Genomic DNA, 20000 nt, shown 5'->3' with positions numbered 1-20000 from the left:
GAAGCTGTGAAGTATGTTTCCCAATGCAAGCACTTTTGAAGGAATTCTGATTCCATGTCGACTTTTAGACTTCATCTGATCAGCACGGCTAGAAAATTCACTTCATTAACAAATCTGAGCTTTCCTCTGATTAAACATGACACACTTGTGCAACATTTCCACAGAGAGGAAACCAAGCATTTGCCAAGAAACCCTTGAAACCACTAAAAGGTTATCACTTATTTATCATCATATTTAAAAGATCGTTTTAAGAAATCATTCACATTTTTCCTAACAATCTCATCTTTTGACGATCATCTCTTGAGATTGGTCTCGCATCTCAAACCTTGCACAACCACCTACAGTATGTAATAATATCCCAGAGGGAAACTGTATTTCTCTAATTGTTCTTTCATTGCCCAGGAGATTTTTAATTATGCTTCAATGAAGCATCAACTTTGTCTCAGGCATTTCTCCTAAAATAACTCGTCAGGAAATGCAGGAAAAGATATTTTAAAGGGGTTCTATTATGCCTCTTTTTACATGATGTGAAGTAAGTCTCTGAGGTGAAGCTCAAAATACCCCACAGATCATTTTTATAGCATGTTAAAGGAACACGGCACTTTTTTTTTGAAAATAGGCTCATTTTCCGTCTCCTCTAGAGTTAAACGGTTGAGTTTTACTGTTTACTGTTTACCTCTGGCGGTAGCACTTTTAGCATAGCTTAGCATAGATCATTGAATCTGATTAGACCGTTAGCATCTCGCTCAAAAAAATGTTTCAAAGAGTTTCAATATTTTTTGACTCTTCTGTAGTTACATCGTGTACTAAGACTGACGGAAAATGAAAAGTTGTGATTTTCTAGACCGATATGGCTAGGAACTATACTCTCATTTCTGCGTAATAATCAAGAAACTTGAGCCATACCATGTGCAGCGGCGCAATGATATTACACAGCGCCTGATAATAGTCCCTAGCTAGGTAAGGGAGTATAGTTCCTAGCCATATCGGTCTGGAAAATCGCAACTTTTTATTTTCCGTCGGTCTTAGTACATGTCGTAACTACAGAAGAGTCAAGTTTTAAATAGGAAAAATATCAAAACTCTTTGGTCATTTTTTGAGCGAGAAGCTAATGGTCTAATCAGATTCAATGATCCATGCTAAGCTATTCTAAAAGTGCTACCGCCAGACCCGGAGATCGGTTGAATGGAATAAAAAACGGTAAAACTCAACTGTTTAACTTGAGTTGGAAAATGAGTAGGGGAGTTGGAAAATGAGCCTATTTTCAAAAATAGTGGCGTGTTCCTTTAAAATTGTCACTTTTTGAGGGCGAGCAAAAACATCTTTTGTGTGTGTGTCTTTAAATGCAAATGAGCTGCTGCTTGGGGGGCCCCTTTCAAGAAGAGGGCGGAGCTTCAAGAGCTCATGTTAGCAGCTCCGATTACCTCACGCAGAGCAGACACACACTGAAGATATCAGAAACTGTTCAGACTTTTATGTTCAAACCGGAGTCGGACAATGATGGTTGATGAATTTTAGAATAGATTATTCTGTCATGATAATCTATAAATCGCTGGTATGGGAACTGTTGTAAAATGAGCCAGAGAATATCTGCTGCATGAGGAGAGAACAGGTATAGTTTAGTTTAATTACAGTTATAACTTATATTGTCATCTTGCTTTATGACACACCATTGCATTTGTGTTCGTACTGTATTGTGATAAATGTGAAAGACGGATGACAGCTTGAGCGACTAAATTTGCTCGACTAACTCTTCCTCTTCTAAACAAGGCCTTTGTTATGTTTTTTTTTGTTGGGTTTATGTACATTTTTGTTTGTTGCAGTTCTTAAAAAGCGAATCATCCTTTGCTTTGAACTTTGTAACTGTGCAGATGTTGTTTATGCTCAAACAGCAACATCACACACTAGCTAAAGTTAAAAAAGTCAAATCATAATCAAGGACGCCTTTAAAAATATCCCGGGATAACCTGCTTCCCTTGAGACTCCCCTGCTTCACAGCAGTTAATGATATGCTAAAGCCCCGCCCCCCTCGTGACGTGATTGGTTGACATAGAAAACGGGCGATTTCAAACAGCGTTTTTGAGACTTTCTTTGGTTCACAGGGGGACTTTAACAAATGAGACCTTATTGAATAACTAGTATAAGAGTCCACAAATCCAAGAATGCGGATAGCAGGGATCTCTTGATCTTGGAGGAATTTGATGAGAAATGTTTGAGCTCATACTGAGATGAGGAACATTTAAGCAAGAGCCCCCATTTGATCTCTAGGAGAAACAACTGAGACACTGCAGATTCATGTGTGATTTTGCTGTCCTACAGGAAGACTTCTGTCAGCTTCTCTCGGACAGAAGCGCATGTCTTAGTTAGTCTGTGGCTGTTCAGTGAAATCACTAATCGCATCCTTCAACTTCCGGATGGAGATGCAAAGATAGATCCTGTCGGGATCCCAGAGGAGACAGGAAACCTGCCAATGCGAGTGAGTGTTTCTGCGCATCGACGTGTGATGAATCTACTCACTATCAATTAGTTATAGCTGAGACCTTACAGGGAGGATCCAAACATTCGCTACTGATACGAAAGGTTTCAGCCGCATCTCATGCACTTTACATTAATTCTGCATCAGTGGCATATCAAGAGCACGGATGAAAGAGCCAATCGAATACTCACGACTTCCTCGTGCGTACACTTCTCCACGTTAATGCCATTGACCTGCAGAGAAAAGATTAAGACATCATGTTAAAAAAAGCTAAAAACATATTCAGGTCACATAAAAACAAAAAGAAATTGAGAGGACTTTGCATTCTGACATTATTTTCATGACAAATAACCACATTTAATCCCATATTCTCTTTACTTAAAGGCACAATATGTAAGATTTTTTGGTTTTAAATATCCAAAACCCACTAGAAGAGTGTTATATATTTTGTTGACTTGTGTACTTACATAATCCCAAATGTTTCCAAGAATGTTTAAATCCAGAGAAATAAGCAATTTTTAATTTCCGGTTTTATTTTGTAGAAACCATGGAAACACCAAAGACACTTTAATATATGATGTGTTTTATTAGACAGGTGAGCAATTGTTTGGAGACATTCATGGACAGAAAACGAATTGTTCTAGAGCTCAACACAGTCTTATTGTTTAAATCTCATGCCAAAGGTCCAGAATTTAAGTCAGTTTTTTGTGATTTTCTTTGTTGTCGTAATAAACAAGTGTTATTTCAAGTAATGACGGGCAATAATTCGAATCCGGACCTCTGTATTTTTCCGATGTGTAGGTTATATAATATAAATGTTGTGAAATAATTGCCTAAAATAGTATTAACACTACTTTATTGATATTACACAGAACCAAGATCTTCTCATCTAAACTGCCTGCGGGTCTATCATCGCTCGTCAACGTCAAAATATTTCAGATGACCAATCAAAACAAAGTAGGCGGGCTTTATGTTCACTGAAGATGCTGAGCACGAATTCCAGCGCGACGATTCAGTTAAATGGTCATAAAGTGTGAGATAAAATGTAATTAGCTAAACTAAACATTTCATATTTGGCAGCTGTTTTATCATTGAAATGTTAATATCGACAAAAATAATCCTGCAAACTAATTAACCTTTGTGTAATTTCGCCATTTTGTCTAACTTTGTGTGTGTGTGTGCGCGCACGCTCGTGCACGCAGTATATGCCAAAAATATGCACCTTTGTTTGCTGACCAATTATAAGCTGATCCTACCATGGGCGTCGGAACCATTGTATGTGGGTGGGACAAGACCCACACGTTATTGAAAAGACACGTTCAGTTTTTAATTGTAGAGTCTGTTCTCTAACTGAACGAAATTATTGTATTACTATGAAAATCAAAACGACGGTGGGGGCGGTGTAGGGAGTGGCCTCGTAGGGCAGCGAAGAAAGTGCATTCTGGGAGTTGTTGTCTTTCATCCACATGAGACAAAAATACATTTTCTGCATTTTCTCAGTCCAGAAGGCACCAAATTCAAAAATAATTTCACATTTCTACTACATAAATGACCCAGTTTAAATACACATTCATCTTCCCAGTGCTGAAGTGCCCCTTTAACCCAACTTGGGTTGTTTCTAACCCAGCATTTTTTTAGAGCGTGTACCTGAAAAACCTGACAAGCACTGTTTAGTATTTTGCATCTTTGTTATATTGTATTCATTTGATTATTTGTTCTTGTTTTATTACCGACTGTACTTGTCTTTAATAATGTTTTACATTTATATTAGTCAGGCTGGTAGTTTTAGCTGTGGTATCGAAATTGGAATAGAGAATTGTGAATTTCCACTGGTATTTTGGTGTCATTACGACTGTTTTCATGGCCAGTAATAAATATTTATGGCCGGTAAATTTTCTAAAGTCAGTGAATAAAGAGCCTCAGAGAGTCTCATAACATTCAAAATGAAATAAAACCATTTGTTTAGTTGCACCACAGGAACTAATATTCTATTTATTGCTCTCTCTCTCTATCGGTGTTGCTGTTCCTCTGATTCATACAAAGAGATAAAGGTTAAACCTCCAGTCAAGCTGGAGAAAATGAATCAGAGGGAAGCATCATTAAAATTCAGAGGGAACGCTGCTCTAACATGCACCCTTGACCCCGAGAGCAGCGTAAAGAACGAGAGTGTGCAAAAGCCCAAAAGACTAACCTGCATAACGGCGTCGCCGATAAACAGCATCCCCGTCTGATCGGCTGAGGCCCCGGACGGTCCAGTCAGAGGTTAATGGAAAGATTGGGATATAATTACTCATTTAATAGTGCTTATGCGATGACATGGCAATCAGGATTTGAGTTTGATGAGCCTTTCAATCTAGCATGGGCCTGAAACGCTCTGGGACGAATTTCCCACAAATCTGTGTTTAAGTTCAACGCGTTCTGACAAATAAGACGAAACTGCAAAAGCTTCCTGATATCAAACAGCTCTAATGGCGGATATAATTCTACACTAAGCATCTCAGCGGGAAGCTAATAAAAACCAATAAAACTGCAAGCGCACATGAATAAAGGCTTGTACAGTAATTAACCATGATTAAAATTATATTTGAACTGTATGGCATGAAACAAAGCTATATTGTTCTCGAGTACTGTAGGATCGGATTCTAATCACACGTTAGCAACTGCTGTCAGATACTTGCGATGAATAAACTATAATGTGAGCAAGCGCTAATTATACGGATATCAAACGGACTACATTTAGGCTGTGCAGGGCATTTATTTTAAATGAAAAACAACGAGGGAAAAGTGTACCCTACAAGATTTTACACACTGAGAATAGTTTGGCATTCACTGCAAATTATGCAACTCATCTAGTAAGGACCTAAGATATTAAGTCTTGTTTTCTGAAAAATTTATAAAAATTAAGTCTTTTCTTAAAGGGGTCATGACATATATATGACATATAAGAGGTCATCATTCTATAAGAATATAGAATGCGTTTCAGAACTGAAAACTTCCATGTTAGTCCAAAAACAGCTTTTATTGTAACCAAGCCCAGAGAACGACTCAGATCGGTGAAAGAGCGCCTCTGCAGAAGATCAACACCTACTGCATCATCACAGCTTTGGCTCCGCCCACTGGAGTGTTAGTGAGATGACGAGGAGAGAAGAGCGATATAGGATCACTGGACTAAACATAACATTACCTTCCAAAGGATCCTTATGCTAGAAATGTGCTTATTTATTTTCAACAATGTGAATGTCTCAGTTGAGCATTATTTATTTGTATTCTGCACATTTCACTGTGGATTCTTTGGGAAATCAGTCGCAATTTCAGTGCAGGCTTTGCAAACAGACTTTTACTGTATGGACTCGATAGTAATGCCACAACATGTAAGACATATAATAAGTCTTACAGCAATCACAGCAGTGGGCGTTTACACTGAAGTCTCACGGCAGCCAATCACAGCAGTGGGCGTTGACACTGAAGTCTAACAGCAGCCAATCACAGAAGTGGGCGTTGACACTGAAGTCTCACAGCAGACACGCCCCTTCAAACAGAGCATTCAAATCAGAGGCTAAAACCAGGGTAGGAAAATGTTTTTTATTTCTATATTATGACCATTTTTTATGTATTATAAGTGCACCACAGGAAATAATAAATAATAAAACAGTGCAGTTCACAACCTCATTAAAACATCCTGCAAGTTTCAGACCTTAAAGTGCACCTATTATGCTATTTTAAAGTTTCCTAATTTAGTTTTGGAGTCTAAAACGTTTTAATTTTCTCATAATATCCACTGCACATCACCACAATGTCCAGTGATTCTCAAACGACACAATAGATTAATCAGTCTCTCTAAATCCCACCTTTACGTGAGTCTAGTCAGCTCTGATTGGTCAGATGGTCCAGTCTGTTGTGATTGGTCTACTCTGCTCTGATTGGTCAGATGATCCAGTCTGTCAAACTCCCATTACCATAACTGAACTCCAGCTCCGTCCAGAGGCTTCCTGAAGCTCAGCGATTATACACACTGTAAATACAGTAACGATGGCGTCGATTTTACACCAATCCCAGTGCGAATCCTAATCGCAGACTAGTCATTCAACCCGAACTTTGATCAGGACGTTTTTCAGTGAAGCTACTCATTTTGAGGTTCATTATGAGATGTTTCAACTGTAATTCCTCACCATCAGCATTAACAAGTGTGCGTCCATCAACAAACCCATGTGTGTGTGCATGTTTCTAATTTATTGCGGTACACATGTGGGAACTGTATTAATAACAGTGCATATGTTAGTCCAGCACTAATGTGAATGACTGATGTAACATTAAAGTTTGCAAAACAAATCTTGCTCCATCCTTTAACTTTACTCAAAGTAATGATAGTAATGAAAGTAAATGAGGAGGTTCAAGTTCTCCCTGGTGTCTGCAGTGGGCGAGCAATATGCTAATGTTTCGTCTTGACGTCACAACGAACCGGCCTGGGATTTGTTTGAAAAACGATTCGTTTAATTGACTCAGAGTCGACTCTTACTTTTGAGAGACAATAACTTTATATACGGTGCACTTTCAGATTTAAAACTTTGCAGGATGTTGTCATTCACTTAGAGATAATGTTACACACTACATGAAAGATAATTTTATAAAATCCATAATAGGGGCTCTTTAAAACATCCTCCTCCTTATAAACAGAGCTTTTATTTAATCAAACTCCAAAAAACACTGAGTTTGGAAATTGCAGGATCTGTGACGTCACACGGGCAAATATACTTGCATATGACCACCTCCAGAGCAAGACATTGACGAATAGTTATACACCATCGCACCATAGGCCCCGCCCACTGGCGGTCAGTCACTTAACGGCTGACATTTGCCTACACTGGATGTGAGCGTCAAATAGAGTCCATTATAATATAGAATATAGAGTCCATTAGTCCACTTAAGTATATAATTATGTAATATATAATTATACCTTATTCATGCCAAACGTTTTAGCACAATATAATTAACATTATAAGTGAACCTCAAGGAACCATGTCATGACCCCTTTAAGACAGGAATAAATATCTGCCAGTAGGGTAAGAAAAATAAACTTGAAATAAAAATAAACTTGTTTTCTTTTTGTATTAGGTTTATTTTCTGTCCAAACTGGCAGATATTTGTTCTTGTTTTAAGCTTAAACTTCATTTTGATATAATCATTTGATAATTTCATTTTTTTTGCAAATTGCTTCTTAAGTAAATACATCTTGATTTAAGAAAGCATATTTCTGTTGGAATCAATTTTTGCAGTGTAGAAATGAACTTAACTTAGAAACAATTACAAAGAAACACACTGAAATAAACTTGAAATTTTGATGTAGAAAAACTGAAATGGTAGTTTCCCCCCCTTGTTAAACATACTCCAATATCCTCAACAACGGAAAAAAAAATATTTTTACAGTGCAGAAATGTTACGGCTTATCTCTAGCGCTCTGACTGCAGCTGCTGTACAGCGGATGGGAGGAACTCTTGTCATCTTACCTACTTGATCTTTGAAAATCTTTGAGATGACCACAGGCACTTTATGTTCTGCTCCCCCCTGAAATGCATGAAGAGCCGTCAAGGAAATTCACCTCTACATCTGTTACCAATACAAATCCATTGCCTCATCAAAGATTATTGTGAGTAAATCTAATGAGAGCTGAGCCTTATATCAGGTTCCTCTTTGATCTCTAAAAGACTAATAATGTGCAATGATTATCTGGCCTGTGAAGCTATGAGTGCACTACCTGAGCATGTTCAATCAAGCTCTTTAATGTGAATTAACAATATTAAAGAAGCAAAAGACCTACTTTGATACTCAGGCCGAGACCTCCAGTCACCTGTCTTCGAAGTACAACAGTTCTGTGCTTTAAAAAAGGGGAATTTAGTTGGTAAAATATTCACAGCATTAACTAGATAACAAATCATTAAAGAAATGATCATATAGCAACACTTGACTTGAAGCCTGTACATAAAATGCTTTATACAGGGTAAATAAATAAGATCCCAACATCCCAACTTTCAAATACAGGTAATAATCATACATTTTAGGATTGATGTGTTTAAATATTTGCCAAAAAATGCCTATATTTACTAATCTCTGTTGGGATAGATTAGTCAATTCAGATGGAAAACACTTCATAACACTCGTTTAATTCTGTCAAAATAGAGCAGCACTTAAATCCCAGTAAATCAGTGATCATTTGAATTATTGTAGGTTGTGTGGTTGAAAAGAAAAAGAGTACAAAAAGTGGCTGTCACTGGGGTGGTACCATCAAGGGTACATTTTTGTACCTCTAAGTCAGGGGTAGGCAAGTTCGGTCCTAGAAAGCTGATGTCCTGCAGAGTTTAGCTCCAACCCTACTGAGCCACCACAGTATAAAACGCATGACTCTCAGCATGCATTTCAGCATTAAGTATGTCACCATTGTTGAGATTCATATGCTGATTCTTGATATCTGTGTGAGTCTAAGCTTTTTTTCCCCTTAGAATGAATTTAAACATCAAAATTCAGAATGTCTGATCTGTGGCAAGAAAGTCATGTTGGAGAATATTATTTATTAACATTTTTAGTCAGTGATGAATTTAGTCGAACATTTTTCTTCATGATATTTTTTGTTTATGGTTTCTCTTGACTTTTTAACACAGATTATGTGTTTTGTTAACACTGTAACAAAAACCACAAACTCGCATAAAAGGCCATGAGTCAAACTGCCCAACTAAAGGAACACTGATCACAATAATGATGACCAAATATTTTCAATAAAACCAAAATCTAAACCTTCTCAATAAGAGCTTCTATAGATGTCTATCAGAGTTGGAGCCAAACTCTGCAGGACAGCGACTCACTAGGACCGAACTTGCCAACCCCTGCACTAAGTAGAGGAAAACAATGGTATAATTGTACCCTAAGGACCAGTTGTGTACCTTTAAAGGTACAGTTATACATTTTGTTTCCCAAGGGAAAAAATTGTACCTCCACTGTACCTTTTTTTCAGAGAGTGTGTGAAGCTGTTTAATAAATGATAACTGCTTTATCTTGCTCAGCGGCATTTTGTCAAAGGTTTAATAAACAGAGCCGAATCGTTGTCATTTAGGGATAAGATTGTGTGGGTGTTTGAATCAAGATTGTGATCATTTAACTATTAATCATGCAGCTCTAATGCAGATTAAACAAACAATTTCTAAATAACAAAGGTTTATGATGGCCAAAACTTAAGATCATTATTTATACCATTAGAAAGCGGAGACATTCACGTTTTACTTTAGTGCCTAAAACTCAAAATGTGTTTCTCTAAAGTGACTCTAAATGATGGAGTAGGTCACGTGCAGTTATAAATCCAAATATATAAATATAGCTGCAAGCAGTGATACAGGGCCAAGCCCATGAAAGGGCTGAAAGCGCAATGCAGACCCTGAAGAGCAAAAGCAGCAAAAATTGAAATGACAACATTACACACAATTTTAAAAAGTTGTCCCACACGGGACTCAAACCCCCAAACTCTGTGTCTGGTGCGTGCTTTTTATCTTCTTGCGCCACTGGGAAGACTTGTGTCCATTTATAGACACCAAGATTATGATTTTCTGACAAACTGATCAAAAGTTATTAGCAAAAATAGAGACTCTGAACCAATTTTGGGTCAACAATGTTAACTTCATATGTCAAAACGTCATAAAAATTGTTTCACCAGTAGGTCATAACATTTTGGCAGAGGCTATTTACACCAAATGAAAATAACATTTTATTAGTGATAGATGATATTTACACTAAGTGCAAATAGCTGTAGATGATATTTACTAAGTGAAAATAGTAATATATTCTATTTACACCATGTAAAAGTAGTTCTTTGCAATATGTGTAAATAGTAATTAGATGCTATTTATACTTTATTTTGACAGATACATACTATTTGCACCTCAGTATTGTTGGACATAAACAGGATGCAATAATAACTGAGTGTTTATGATTATATTTATTAAAATTATTAAATGGATGCCACCTTAATGGGACAATAAAAGCCCTCCCTCTACACTGACCCCTACCCCTACCCAATAAATGCTTTCATTATTATTAAACATTTCGTTTAATTTCGGCACTTTATTTCCATTTGTAGAACATTTTCGTAATTTTTATTGAAAGTTAATGCCTTTCCGATGTGATATGTGATGGGAAAAGAGAGAAGAGTGAGCTCTGCAAAAGGCAGTTTCGAACCTGTGTCGATCGCGTCAAAACCAAGATCCTTAAGCCTTACGCTTTACTGACTACGCCACTGAAAACATTGAAAAATGCCTGTTATTTTTTTTATCTTGTTTTTCCCAAATAGGCATTGTTAGGCGGAGCTAGTGCGAATAGCACTTGCCAACAAACTTGGTGTAAATAGACACTAACATTTTTATCTGTCATTTCTGTGCGGCTTGATCCAAAGATCATCTGGGCCGTTTTTGCAACAAAAAAAGGTCTCTGAAAATCTTTGCAACACTAGGTGGTGCTGTATTCAAACTCTCAGGTGCCTTCAGGACATGCCGATGATGATGCATACCGAATTTTGTGCCGATATGCCAAATTGTTTAAAAGATATTGCAATTTATGACAAAATTCTAAATGGTCGACCAATGGTTCATCCGATCCTGGCAAAATGGGTATCCTCATATTTGGCCTAACCATAACCCACACAATGAATCCATAGACACCATGATCATGGTTTTCTTATAAACTGTTCAAAAGTTATGAGCAAAATAGCAATTTTTTAGATCTCATGACCTGTAGGTCTTCCAATAAATTTTGCATGGACCCTCAGATCATGGTTCAGATGAAGCATACCAATTTTCGTTTCAATTGCTCAAGGTTTGGCCGAGATACAGCCTCTGAGTCAATTTAGGTTCAACCTTGTTAAGTTCGTGACATAACTTTTGAACAAAGATGAATAAAAAAATGTGTTCAGTCATTTCTGTGTGGCTTGGTCCAAATTTTGGACAGAGTAGTGAAAAAACTGAATACTGTACTTTTCAAAATGGCCACTACTGTAATGTTAGATATTGAATGGCATTAGCATTAATAGAGGAATCAGGTGAACTAAATTACTGCTGTGTTTCTGCTGTTTACAAACATCAGAAATTTTGGTTAATTTAGCTACTGTATCGAATAAATACCTAGGGGGGGGGGGGGTTTCCTCAAAGAGAGTCGAGAAATAAGCTGATCTAGCAGTTTTTACGGCCTTTCTGTATGCGATCATGCTCTCTTTCCACGAATTACGAAAAACCTCTAATTTTGTTTTCTTCCAGCTGTGCTCCATTTTTCTGCACAGGTCCACCATCTGATCTGGATACGGCGCTATAGAGTTGGTACTAGAGACTCCAAAATGGGTCAAATCACTATTCATTACCATCTCTACAATTGTGCCAAATTTCATATTATGTGCAGAAAGTGCAGAAAACGGATACAATAGGCGCTACAGCCCCTAATAATAAGAAAACTAACGGATACAATAGGGGATACAGCCACTTCGGTGCTTGGCCCTTAAATAGGATTATAAATATGCTGTAAAACACTCTTGAATATGAATATATTGGATTCCCCAGCATGCATTGTACACATTTAATGACTTTCATTGTGTATTGACAGCATAATTTCTGAAAATAGCGACCGTAGCGTGATGCCACTGATGTCATTTATGAATGATGATGATGCATCTCATGCCTGCAAAGCAAACAAAGAAGTGGCATGTGCTTCTTGACAGCGATGTCAAATGTAATGAAGACTTGTCTAATGCAACAGAACACACTCTTCTGCTGCCAACTGTGATGCACAATGAAGAGAAGCGTGCCACTTTAAACAATGATGAGTATGTTTGAATCACGATTGACTCGAAGGCAAAGACTCAGTACTTACATTTAAGTGCGAGTCGCCGTCGCTCACACACACCACATCCTGCTTCTGTACGATTAACAGATCTTTCGTTAACTTCAAGCGAACATCGTAGGTGTTACTTGTGTGTTCGTCGTACAAAAGGGCAAGTCCGGTTTTTGTCTGTTGAAAAAATAAGCGAAAAACACGTTAGTCAATCATAATTATGGGATTAAGCACTAAAAGATGAATTGACTGCGGTGTACATTGCCATAAAGAAATATTAAAAATACTAGACTAGACTTCTGAAGCCATTTGACAGCTTTTATGAGAAAGTCAGAAAATCTTCTCCTTTCAGGTGAACTATTTCCGTACAGCACACAAGACTGAGATTAATGAAGCAAATGTATTTATCTCGCACTATTTGATTCCAACTTGAGAAGTTGGCTCAGTCTCTCCACTGAAAGACAAACTGAATTAATGCAACAGAAAAGTCGCCTGTGGATCTTTCAATTACTTTCGAGTTTTCTCTCAGACAAAATGAGTCTAGAGAGCGGAGTTAATTCACTTAACCCACAAAACAGTCCCTGGAGGAGATTCCTGTGGCTGAAAAATACTTTCCGCAATGGAATCAATTACAATCTTTATTTATCATGGTTTCTGAGACTTTCACTCCTGCCATGAGGATCGCTTTCTTCCTCAAGGCTACAGTAGTGTTAGCTCATGAATCGCCTCCTGATGCTTACTGAACAAAACCGAACTGAGGTGCTAGAAGAATCACAGAGATGAAGGTACGCGTCTTCACTCGTTCTGACACCAGTCTGTCTCTCTCTCACCATAGTTTTTCTCCCTGAAGTCCAACACATACATTACAGAGCAGATAAAAAGCCGTTTGATTCATGAGCGTAAAAGAAAACATGACCTTTTACCATTACTTTAGCTCATCAAAATAATGAAACCAATTTGAACTCCATTTTGAAGAGCCAATTAGGCATATACAGCAACTGCATTATATATGTTTTTTGTTGTTGTTGTTGGGCGCATGATTAATGCCCAAATTTAAAGGGGTGATGAATTGAGAAATCAACTTTCCCTTGAGCTTTTGATATATAAAAGGTCATGGTACTATAAGTTTCAGAGCTGAAAACGTCCTTGTATAGTCAAAGAAAAGCTTTTATAGACACCAGGCCCAGCAAACAATCGATCTCAGAATGTGCCCGGCTATGACGTGAGAGTGTAGTGAAGCACCGTCTCAACAGAAGAAGAACAACGCCTGATTCTGTAGCCCCGCCCACCGACTCATGACAGCATAGAGCTAAACTGCATCGAATTTCTAAGCAGTAAACATTGCATTGTTTACAAGACTTTGCACGTATGTTCATTTAACCACGGAGTCGTTTGTAAACAAGAGACTGGATTTGCAGACAGGATGAGATTACATGAACGAATGAAGCTACACACTAATGTGAGTAAAACATGTTTTTTATATGTGACAGTATTGCATTGTTACAGATCGTTTGATATAGATCTATTGATTGTGTATGTGTCTAACAGAACATCCCTCAGCACACTGTCAAAGGCTGGAGAATACTTTATTTGTGGTGTTCTTGGTTCATTACTGTCTTGATGTGCGTTGTTCACTCTCTTGACTCGATATTTGAAGGGTGTGTACGGTTCGCGGTTATATTCATCGATCGGGCGGGCCATGTAACGTTAATAAAAAAATAACATTCCAATCAATCTCGTGTGGATGAGAGAGGAATCATTGTGTTTGTTTGATAAAGACATTTTGCGAGCCCTGAATGTAAAAAACAACGAGAATGCAATAAGTTGACCTTAGACAACAGTATGAAAAAAATTAAAAAGCCAGTTCATGACCCCTTTAAGATTTTTCTATCTGAATTGCATATCCAAAAATGGATGTACATTTTAATTTACACTGTTTTAAGATTTTAAGGTGAATTAAGTCGAAGAACTAAGTTCACATCGTAGACAATAACTATAACGATAAGGATAAAAGTTCTAAAAATCTTTCTAAATATACAATAATAGCAGAATCCACACCACAACTTTAAGGATAATGCCGCAGAGGAACGATATCGATGGAATCACTTTTTTTAGAACGATTTTTTCCAGCTGATGAACGATAAAAACTTTGACAGCCAATCAGAATCCATCCAAGCATTTAAAGAGACAGACGACAAAACTGCAGTGCTTATAATAAACAGAATGATACTGTCTGTTGGTGTGGACGCTAATATAGTTAGGTTTCCAAGCACCGAAGGTCTTTATTCAGCTTCTTTCATTTCTTCTTCCGCTTTTGAGTCTATGGCAGCCCATAGAACCGTTTGGTAAAAAGTTATTATTCGACCAAGTGCCTGCCAAAATGAACGTGGGGTTATATCTCTGCAACGCTTTAGCGTATTTTGACCAAACTTGGTGTGTGTTATGACAACCATGACCTGAGGCCAACTGCACAGTTTCGGCACAGTGCCACCTAGTGGTCAGGAGATATGCATTTTTTTGACATTTTTAGTAGGGATGCACCGAATATTCGGCCACCGAAAATGGCCCAAAAGGGCATTTTAGATAAAAAAGACTTTTATCACCGAAACAACACGGCCGAAATGTTGTGATGACGCAAACATAAACCGCGACCTGCACGTGCTTGTCTGAAGCAACATGTCTGCGGTGTGGACGTATTTCAGTATATCTGAGAAACACCCACATCTGCTCCATGCACAAGCACTGACAGCGAGAGCTCATGTTCTCGATGAGAAGAGGACCAGACTTCACTGTGAAACCGAACGGTTTCCGAATGCAATCTTTAACAGTGGGCATGTTTTAAGCGCGGAACACACTTCAATCCGAGTTCCCACACCAACATCGATCAACATGTATCACGAAATTCAAACGATAAATGCCGCTTTGACGCTCTTTAATGTGGCATCACTGATCATATCACAGTTCAAGCGGCGGCGCGCAATCGATCATCTCTTCCTTAAGAATAAACATGAATGAACATCTAAGGTGCGTTGAGGATACATTACAACTTACTGTCACGTATCATATGTGGTGTAATCGCTCAATCAGTGTTTCAACGGCGAAAAGACGTCAATATAACTGCTGTAAACTAAACAATGTCCCGTAACTTTAGCATCACATTTACCTCATGTGTCCACAGAATTTTATTCACTAGAGAAAATCAACTCTTTCACTAAATATATGACCTATATTAGCCGTAATATTCATTATATTCTACTTAACCTGTAAATTATATCTTGATTATTTCATGTATGTTTAAATAAACCTGTCATGAAAATTACAGATACTGTGTATAAATGATTATATTTCAACAACGAATTGGATAAAAAACTGTTTTATAATTAGATTTAGAAGTTATTGCAAAAACTGCCTTATGTGAAGTTTACATGTTTGTGTAGCTACTATGTTATTTGAGTGTTGATTATTAGACCTAAAAGTAAATAGCAACTGAATTTAGGCTAATAGTTTGGGCTCTGTTGTTAACCTTTAATATTAATGTTCAAGTAAGGGCTCCCTATAGTTTACAGCAATATCTTCAATAAACTTTTAGTTATAATTGAATTCATTTAAGGACAGATACTTTTTTTTTTTAGTAAACCAATAAAAATAAATAAAAAGACATTTTGTAAAACTGCTGTACCGAACCGTCAGTTTTGTGTTCCGCTACACCCCTATTCTACAGTTAACATATGGGCTATGGCAGTCTTTGTTTTGATACACTTTCTTGTAGTAGTCCTACAGAGAACATTTTTAAATGCACTAGACCTAAATGCACTTTGTTTTTATGAGAGAACATTTAATTTTAAAACCTTTCTGTAGGCCTGTAGATTATTATTTAATGTACACATGAGTGGGGTCAAGTTAAACATTTTAGTTTGGATTTTATTTTATACTGTACATTGTTGCATAAATATTGGCATCATTTGTAATTGATTTATTCTTTGAAACTTTAATTTTAATTTATGCAATTGCAATGCCTTGATTTTTGTAAAGTTAGTACACAGTCATAGCCATAAATGCAATGTTACTAATAATTGGCATCATTTATTTCAGTGTTTCGGTTTTCGGCCTTGGTTTCCTCTTTTTCGGTTTTCGGTTTCGGCCAAGAATTTTCATTTCGGTGCATCCTTAATTTTTGGTTATAAATTTTGAACGCTTTGGCCAAAAACTGGTCTCTGACTCTATAGACCTACTGATGACGCGCAAATTAAAGAACACAGAATTATGCAAATTAGCATCTGGTTTAAGACGTGCTTTTGGGCGGTAAATAATGGCGCAAACACCAGTAAATTGACTAGCACAAGCCTTAGTAAATCACTTTGAGTGATTCATTTAAAAACTCTCCTCCCATAAATACTGCGTCAGAACGGGAAACTCCAACAAATGCATATGCAATAAAAGTCAGCCGCAAAAATAACCCTGCCCACGCCTTTTCAGCGCTAATTTCTCACTGCGTATCTTTAGTAAATCCTGACAGGAGTTTTTTAACGCCAAAAGAGGGTTTGCGCTGATGCAAGCTGTTTGTAAATCTGGCCCTAAATTCGTAAGCGCATAACACAAGAACACTTCTCTTTGCATACAAATAAGGATTTATTGATTATTCTAACACTTAAACTAATATCTAACACATGAACACATGCACACACACATTCACACGAGTTGCAGAAAGAAAGGAAGTGAGGAAAGAATGAGTTTTCCGAGTGAAATGATGAAATGATGAAATACCAAGTTTCTAGTAATTTATGCATGTTATAAGACCTGACCTGAACGAACCATTAATCTTTAATTTAACCCTTCTATTGTTTCTTAGGCAGGGTTATTAAATTATCAATGCACCAGTTCGGCTAGAAAGTGTGTTCTAAATTTACTTTGACTTGCATTTCATTGCAGACAATATGAACACAAAATATTTCATGTTTTGTCTGGTCAACTTCATGTCATTTGTAAATATGCATCCTTTCCTGTCATTCAGACCTGCAACACATTTCAAAAAAAGTTGGGACAGTAAAGCATTTACCACTTTGTAAGGTTGCCATTCCTTTTCACAACACTTAAAAGACGTTTAGGGACTGAAGACACCAAGTGATGAAGTGTTTCAGGTGTAATTTTGTCCCATTCTTCCTGCAAACAAGTCTTAAGCTGGGCAACAGTACGGGGTCTTCGTTGTCGCATTTTGCGCTTCAAAATACGCCACACATTCTCTATTGGAGACAGGTCGGGACTGCAGGCAGGCCAGTCAAGTACCCGTACCCTCTTCCTCCGCAGCCAGGACTTTGTAATGTGTGCAGAATATGGTTTTGCATTGTCTTGTTGAAATATGCATGGACGTCCCTGGAAAAGATGTCTTCTTGAAGGCAGCATATTATGCTCCAAAATCTCGATGTACTTTTCAGCATTAATGGTGCCTTCACAGAAGTGCAAGTTACCTTTGCCAAGGGCACTGACACAACCCCATACCATGACAGACCCTGGCTTTTGGACTTGTTGCTGGTAACAGTCTGGATGATCCTTTTCTTCTTTGGTCCGGAGCACACGGCGTCCATTCCTCCCAAAAAATACCTGAAATACTGATTCATCTGACCACAGTACACGTTTCCACTGTGTGATGGTCCATCCCAGATGCCTCCGAGCCCAGAGAAGTCGACGGCGCTTCTGGACACTGTTAACATAGGGCTTCCTTTTGGCACAGTACAGTTTTAACTGGCATTTGTGGATGTAACTACGTATTGTGGTTCTTGACAAAGGTTTGCCAAAGTAGTCCTGAGCCCATGTGGTGATATCTCTTCTAGATGAATGACGATTCTTGATGCAGTGCCGCCTGAGGGATCGGAGATCACGGTTGTTCAGCTTAGGCTTGCGCCCTTGTCCTTTACGCACTGAAATTCCTCCAGATTCCTTGAATCTTTTAATTATGTTATGCACTGTTGAATGTGAAATATCCAAATCTCTTCCTATCTTTCTTTGAGGAACATTGTTTTTAAACATTTCAATAATTTTCTCACGTATTTGTTGGCAAACTGGCGATCCTCGGCCCATCTTTGCTCCTAAAGGTTTAGACCTTTCTTGGATGCTGCTTTTGTACCAAATCATAATTACAATCACCTGTTGACATCACCTGTTTCAAATCACATCATTATTTAACCATTTTACCTCATTACTAGCCCTAAATTGCTCCTGTCCCAACTTTTTTTAAATGTGTTGCAGGTCTGAATGACAGGAAAGGATGCATATTTACAAATGACATGAAGTTGACCAGACAAAACATGAAATATTTTGTGTTCATATTGTCTGCAATGAAATACAAGTCAAAGTAAATTTAGAAATCACTTCTTTTTTTTTTATTTGCGTTTTCCATACTGTCCCAACTTTTTCTGATTTGGGGTTGTATTACGGCAGAAACAATGAGCTCATAGTAGTAATTATTACAAGTTGTGAACAATGAATGACTACAATATATGTTGATTCAGAGTTTGCATCATCTGCAGTCCTCGCAGGAGTCGTCTCTTTACAGGTGTTGGGTAAAGTCTCTGTGGATTTTAAGAGATTTCAGTCCCTTTGTTTAAGAGCTCAGGTCAAACAGAGGTCTTTGAAAAGATGGTCTGTATTGGATCTCTGTCTTGGGGGTCAAACAACCCTTGGCATTAACTCATGGTTTTCCTCATGAGACTCAAGATGTGCCATCTCTTTGACCACTAGTCTTTAGTTAACTGCCTAAAGTTGACATTTAGTTAGTTAGCTCAGACTGGATGACGCCTAATTGACATATATGGTCCTGGGGCCAATTATTAAAAAGTAATCAAAAAGTAATCCAATCGGATTGGCCCAAATCTTGAAAATGGGTTGTTCAAAAGAAAAATAGGATTCTGAAATCAGATTAGATCACAAAATCTAATCTTGGTTTCGATCGGGATCAAATCATCAGTTTGTGCTGTTCAAAACTTTTTAGTACGGTTGGGATACATTTGATCCAAAAATCAGGATTATAAAGATGGAGGGTGGATTTCAGGAACAGAAAATTAATAAAACTGGTCAAAAAATTCAATATTTGTATCATGTAATATACACACATTTGATTAGTTTAATTGTTAAAGTAATAAATTAGAAGTAGGCATTAGGCTTCCTATTAAGCCTTTCGGTAGCCTACCATACAGTCAAGTAAAAAAGAGAATTTGGCACTATAAAATAATCCCCAAACAGCTGTAAATATCAAACAAAAATATTATATTTAAAGTGTTTTTATCACTGTTTGTAAACTACATTGGCACAGTCATAAGAGATGAACCATTCAAAAGGTCTTTGCGAGCGAACACAAATTTCTTTTAAGGGCCTCAAACGCAACTACTAAAAAAGGTTTGATCATTCACTGATGCTCCAGAAGGAAACACAACACATTAAGAGCCGGGGGGTGAAAACCTATTGAATTTGAAGATCAAGGTAAATTGTACTCAATTTGTCTTCTTGGAATCATGCAAGTATCTTCTGTTGCTTCTGAAGGGCAGTACTAAATGGAATTTTTTTTTTTTATATTTAAACAAAATAAGAAACATTTGGACATCTTCCTCCTGCTCAAAAGTTTTCACCCCCAGCTCTTAATGTGTCGTGTTTCCTTCTGGAGCATCAGTGAATGATC

At 37.5% G+C, this 20000-nt stretch overlaps 1 protein-coding gene across 1 annotated transcript in view; it reads right to left on the bottom strand.

The window, feature by feature from the left end:
- sntg2 (syntrophin, gamma 2) overlaps positions 1–20000 on the bottom strand; it is a 190551-nt gene that overhangs the window by 112280 nt on the left and 58271 nt on the right. Inside the window, exons 2-6 of the mRNA XM_079833212.1 lie at positions 12371–12508; positions 8292–8348; positions 7981–8038; positions 4668–4711; positions 2668–2709 (exon numbers count right to left, since the gene is read on the bottom strand). Coding sequence (XP_079689338.1) covers positions 2668–2709; positions 4668–4711; positions 7981–8038; positions 8292–8348; positions 12371–12508 — 339 coding nt within the window. The remainder of the gene's footprint in view (positions 1–2667; positions 2710–4667; positions 4712–7980; positions 8039–8291; positions 8349–12370; positions 12509–20000) is intronic.

The sequence above is a fragment of the Gobio gobio genome, assembly GCF_949357685.1.
Source record: "Gobio gobio genome assembly, chromosome: 13".
Classification (NCBI taxonomy): domain Eukaryota; kingdom Metazoa; phylum Chordata; class Actinopteri; order Cypriniformes; family Gobionidae; genus Gobio; species Gobio gobio.
The sequence above is the reverse complement of the archived record's forward strand: the minus strand, read 5'-3'. Positions and strand labels throughout refer to the sequence as shown.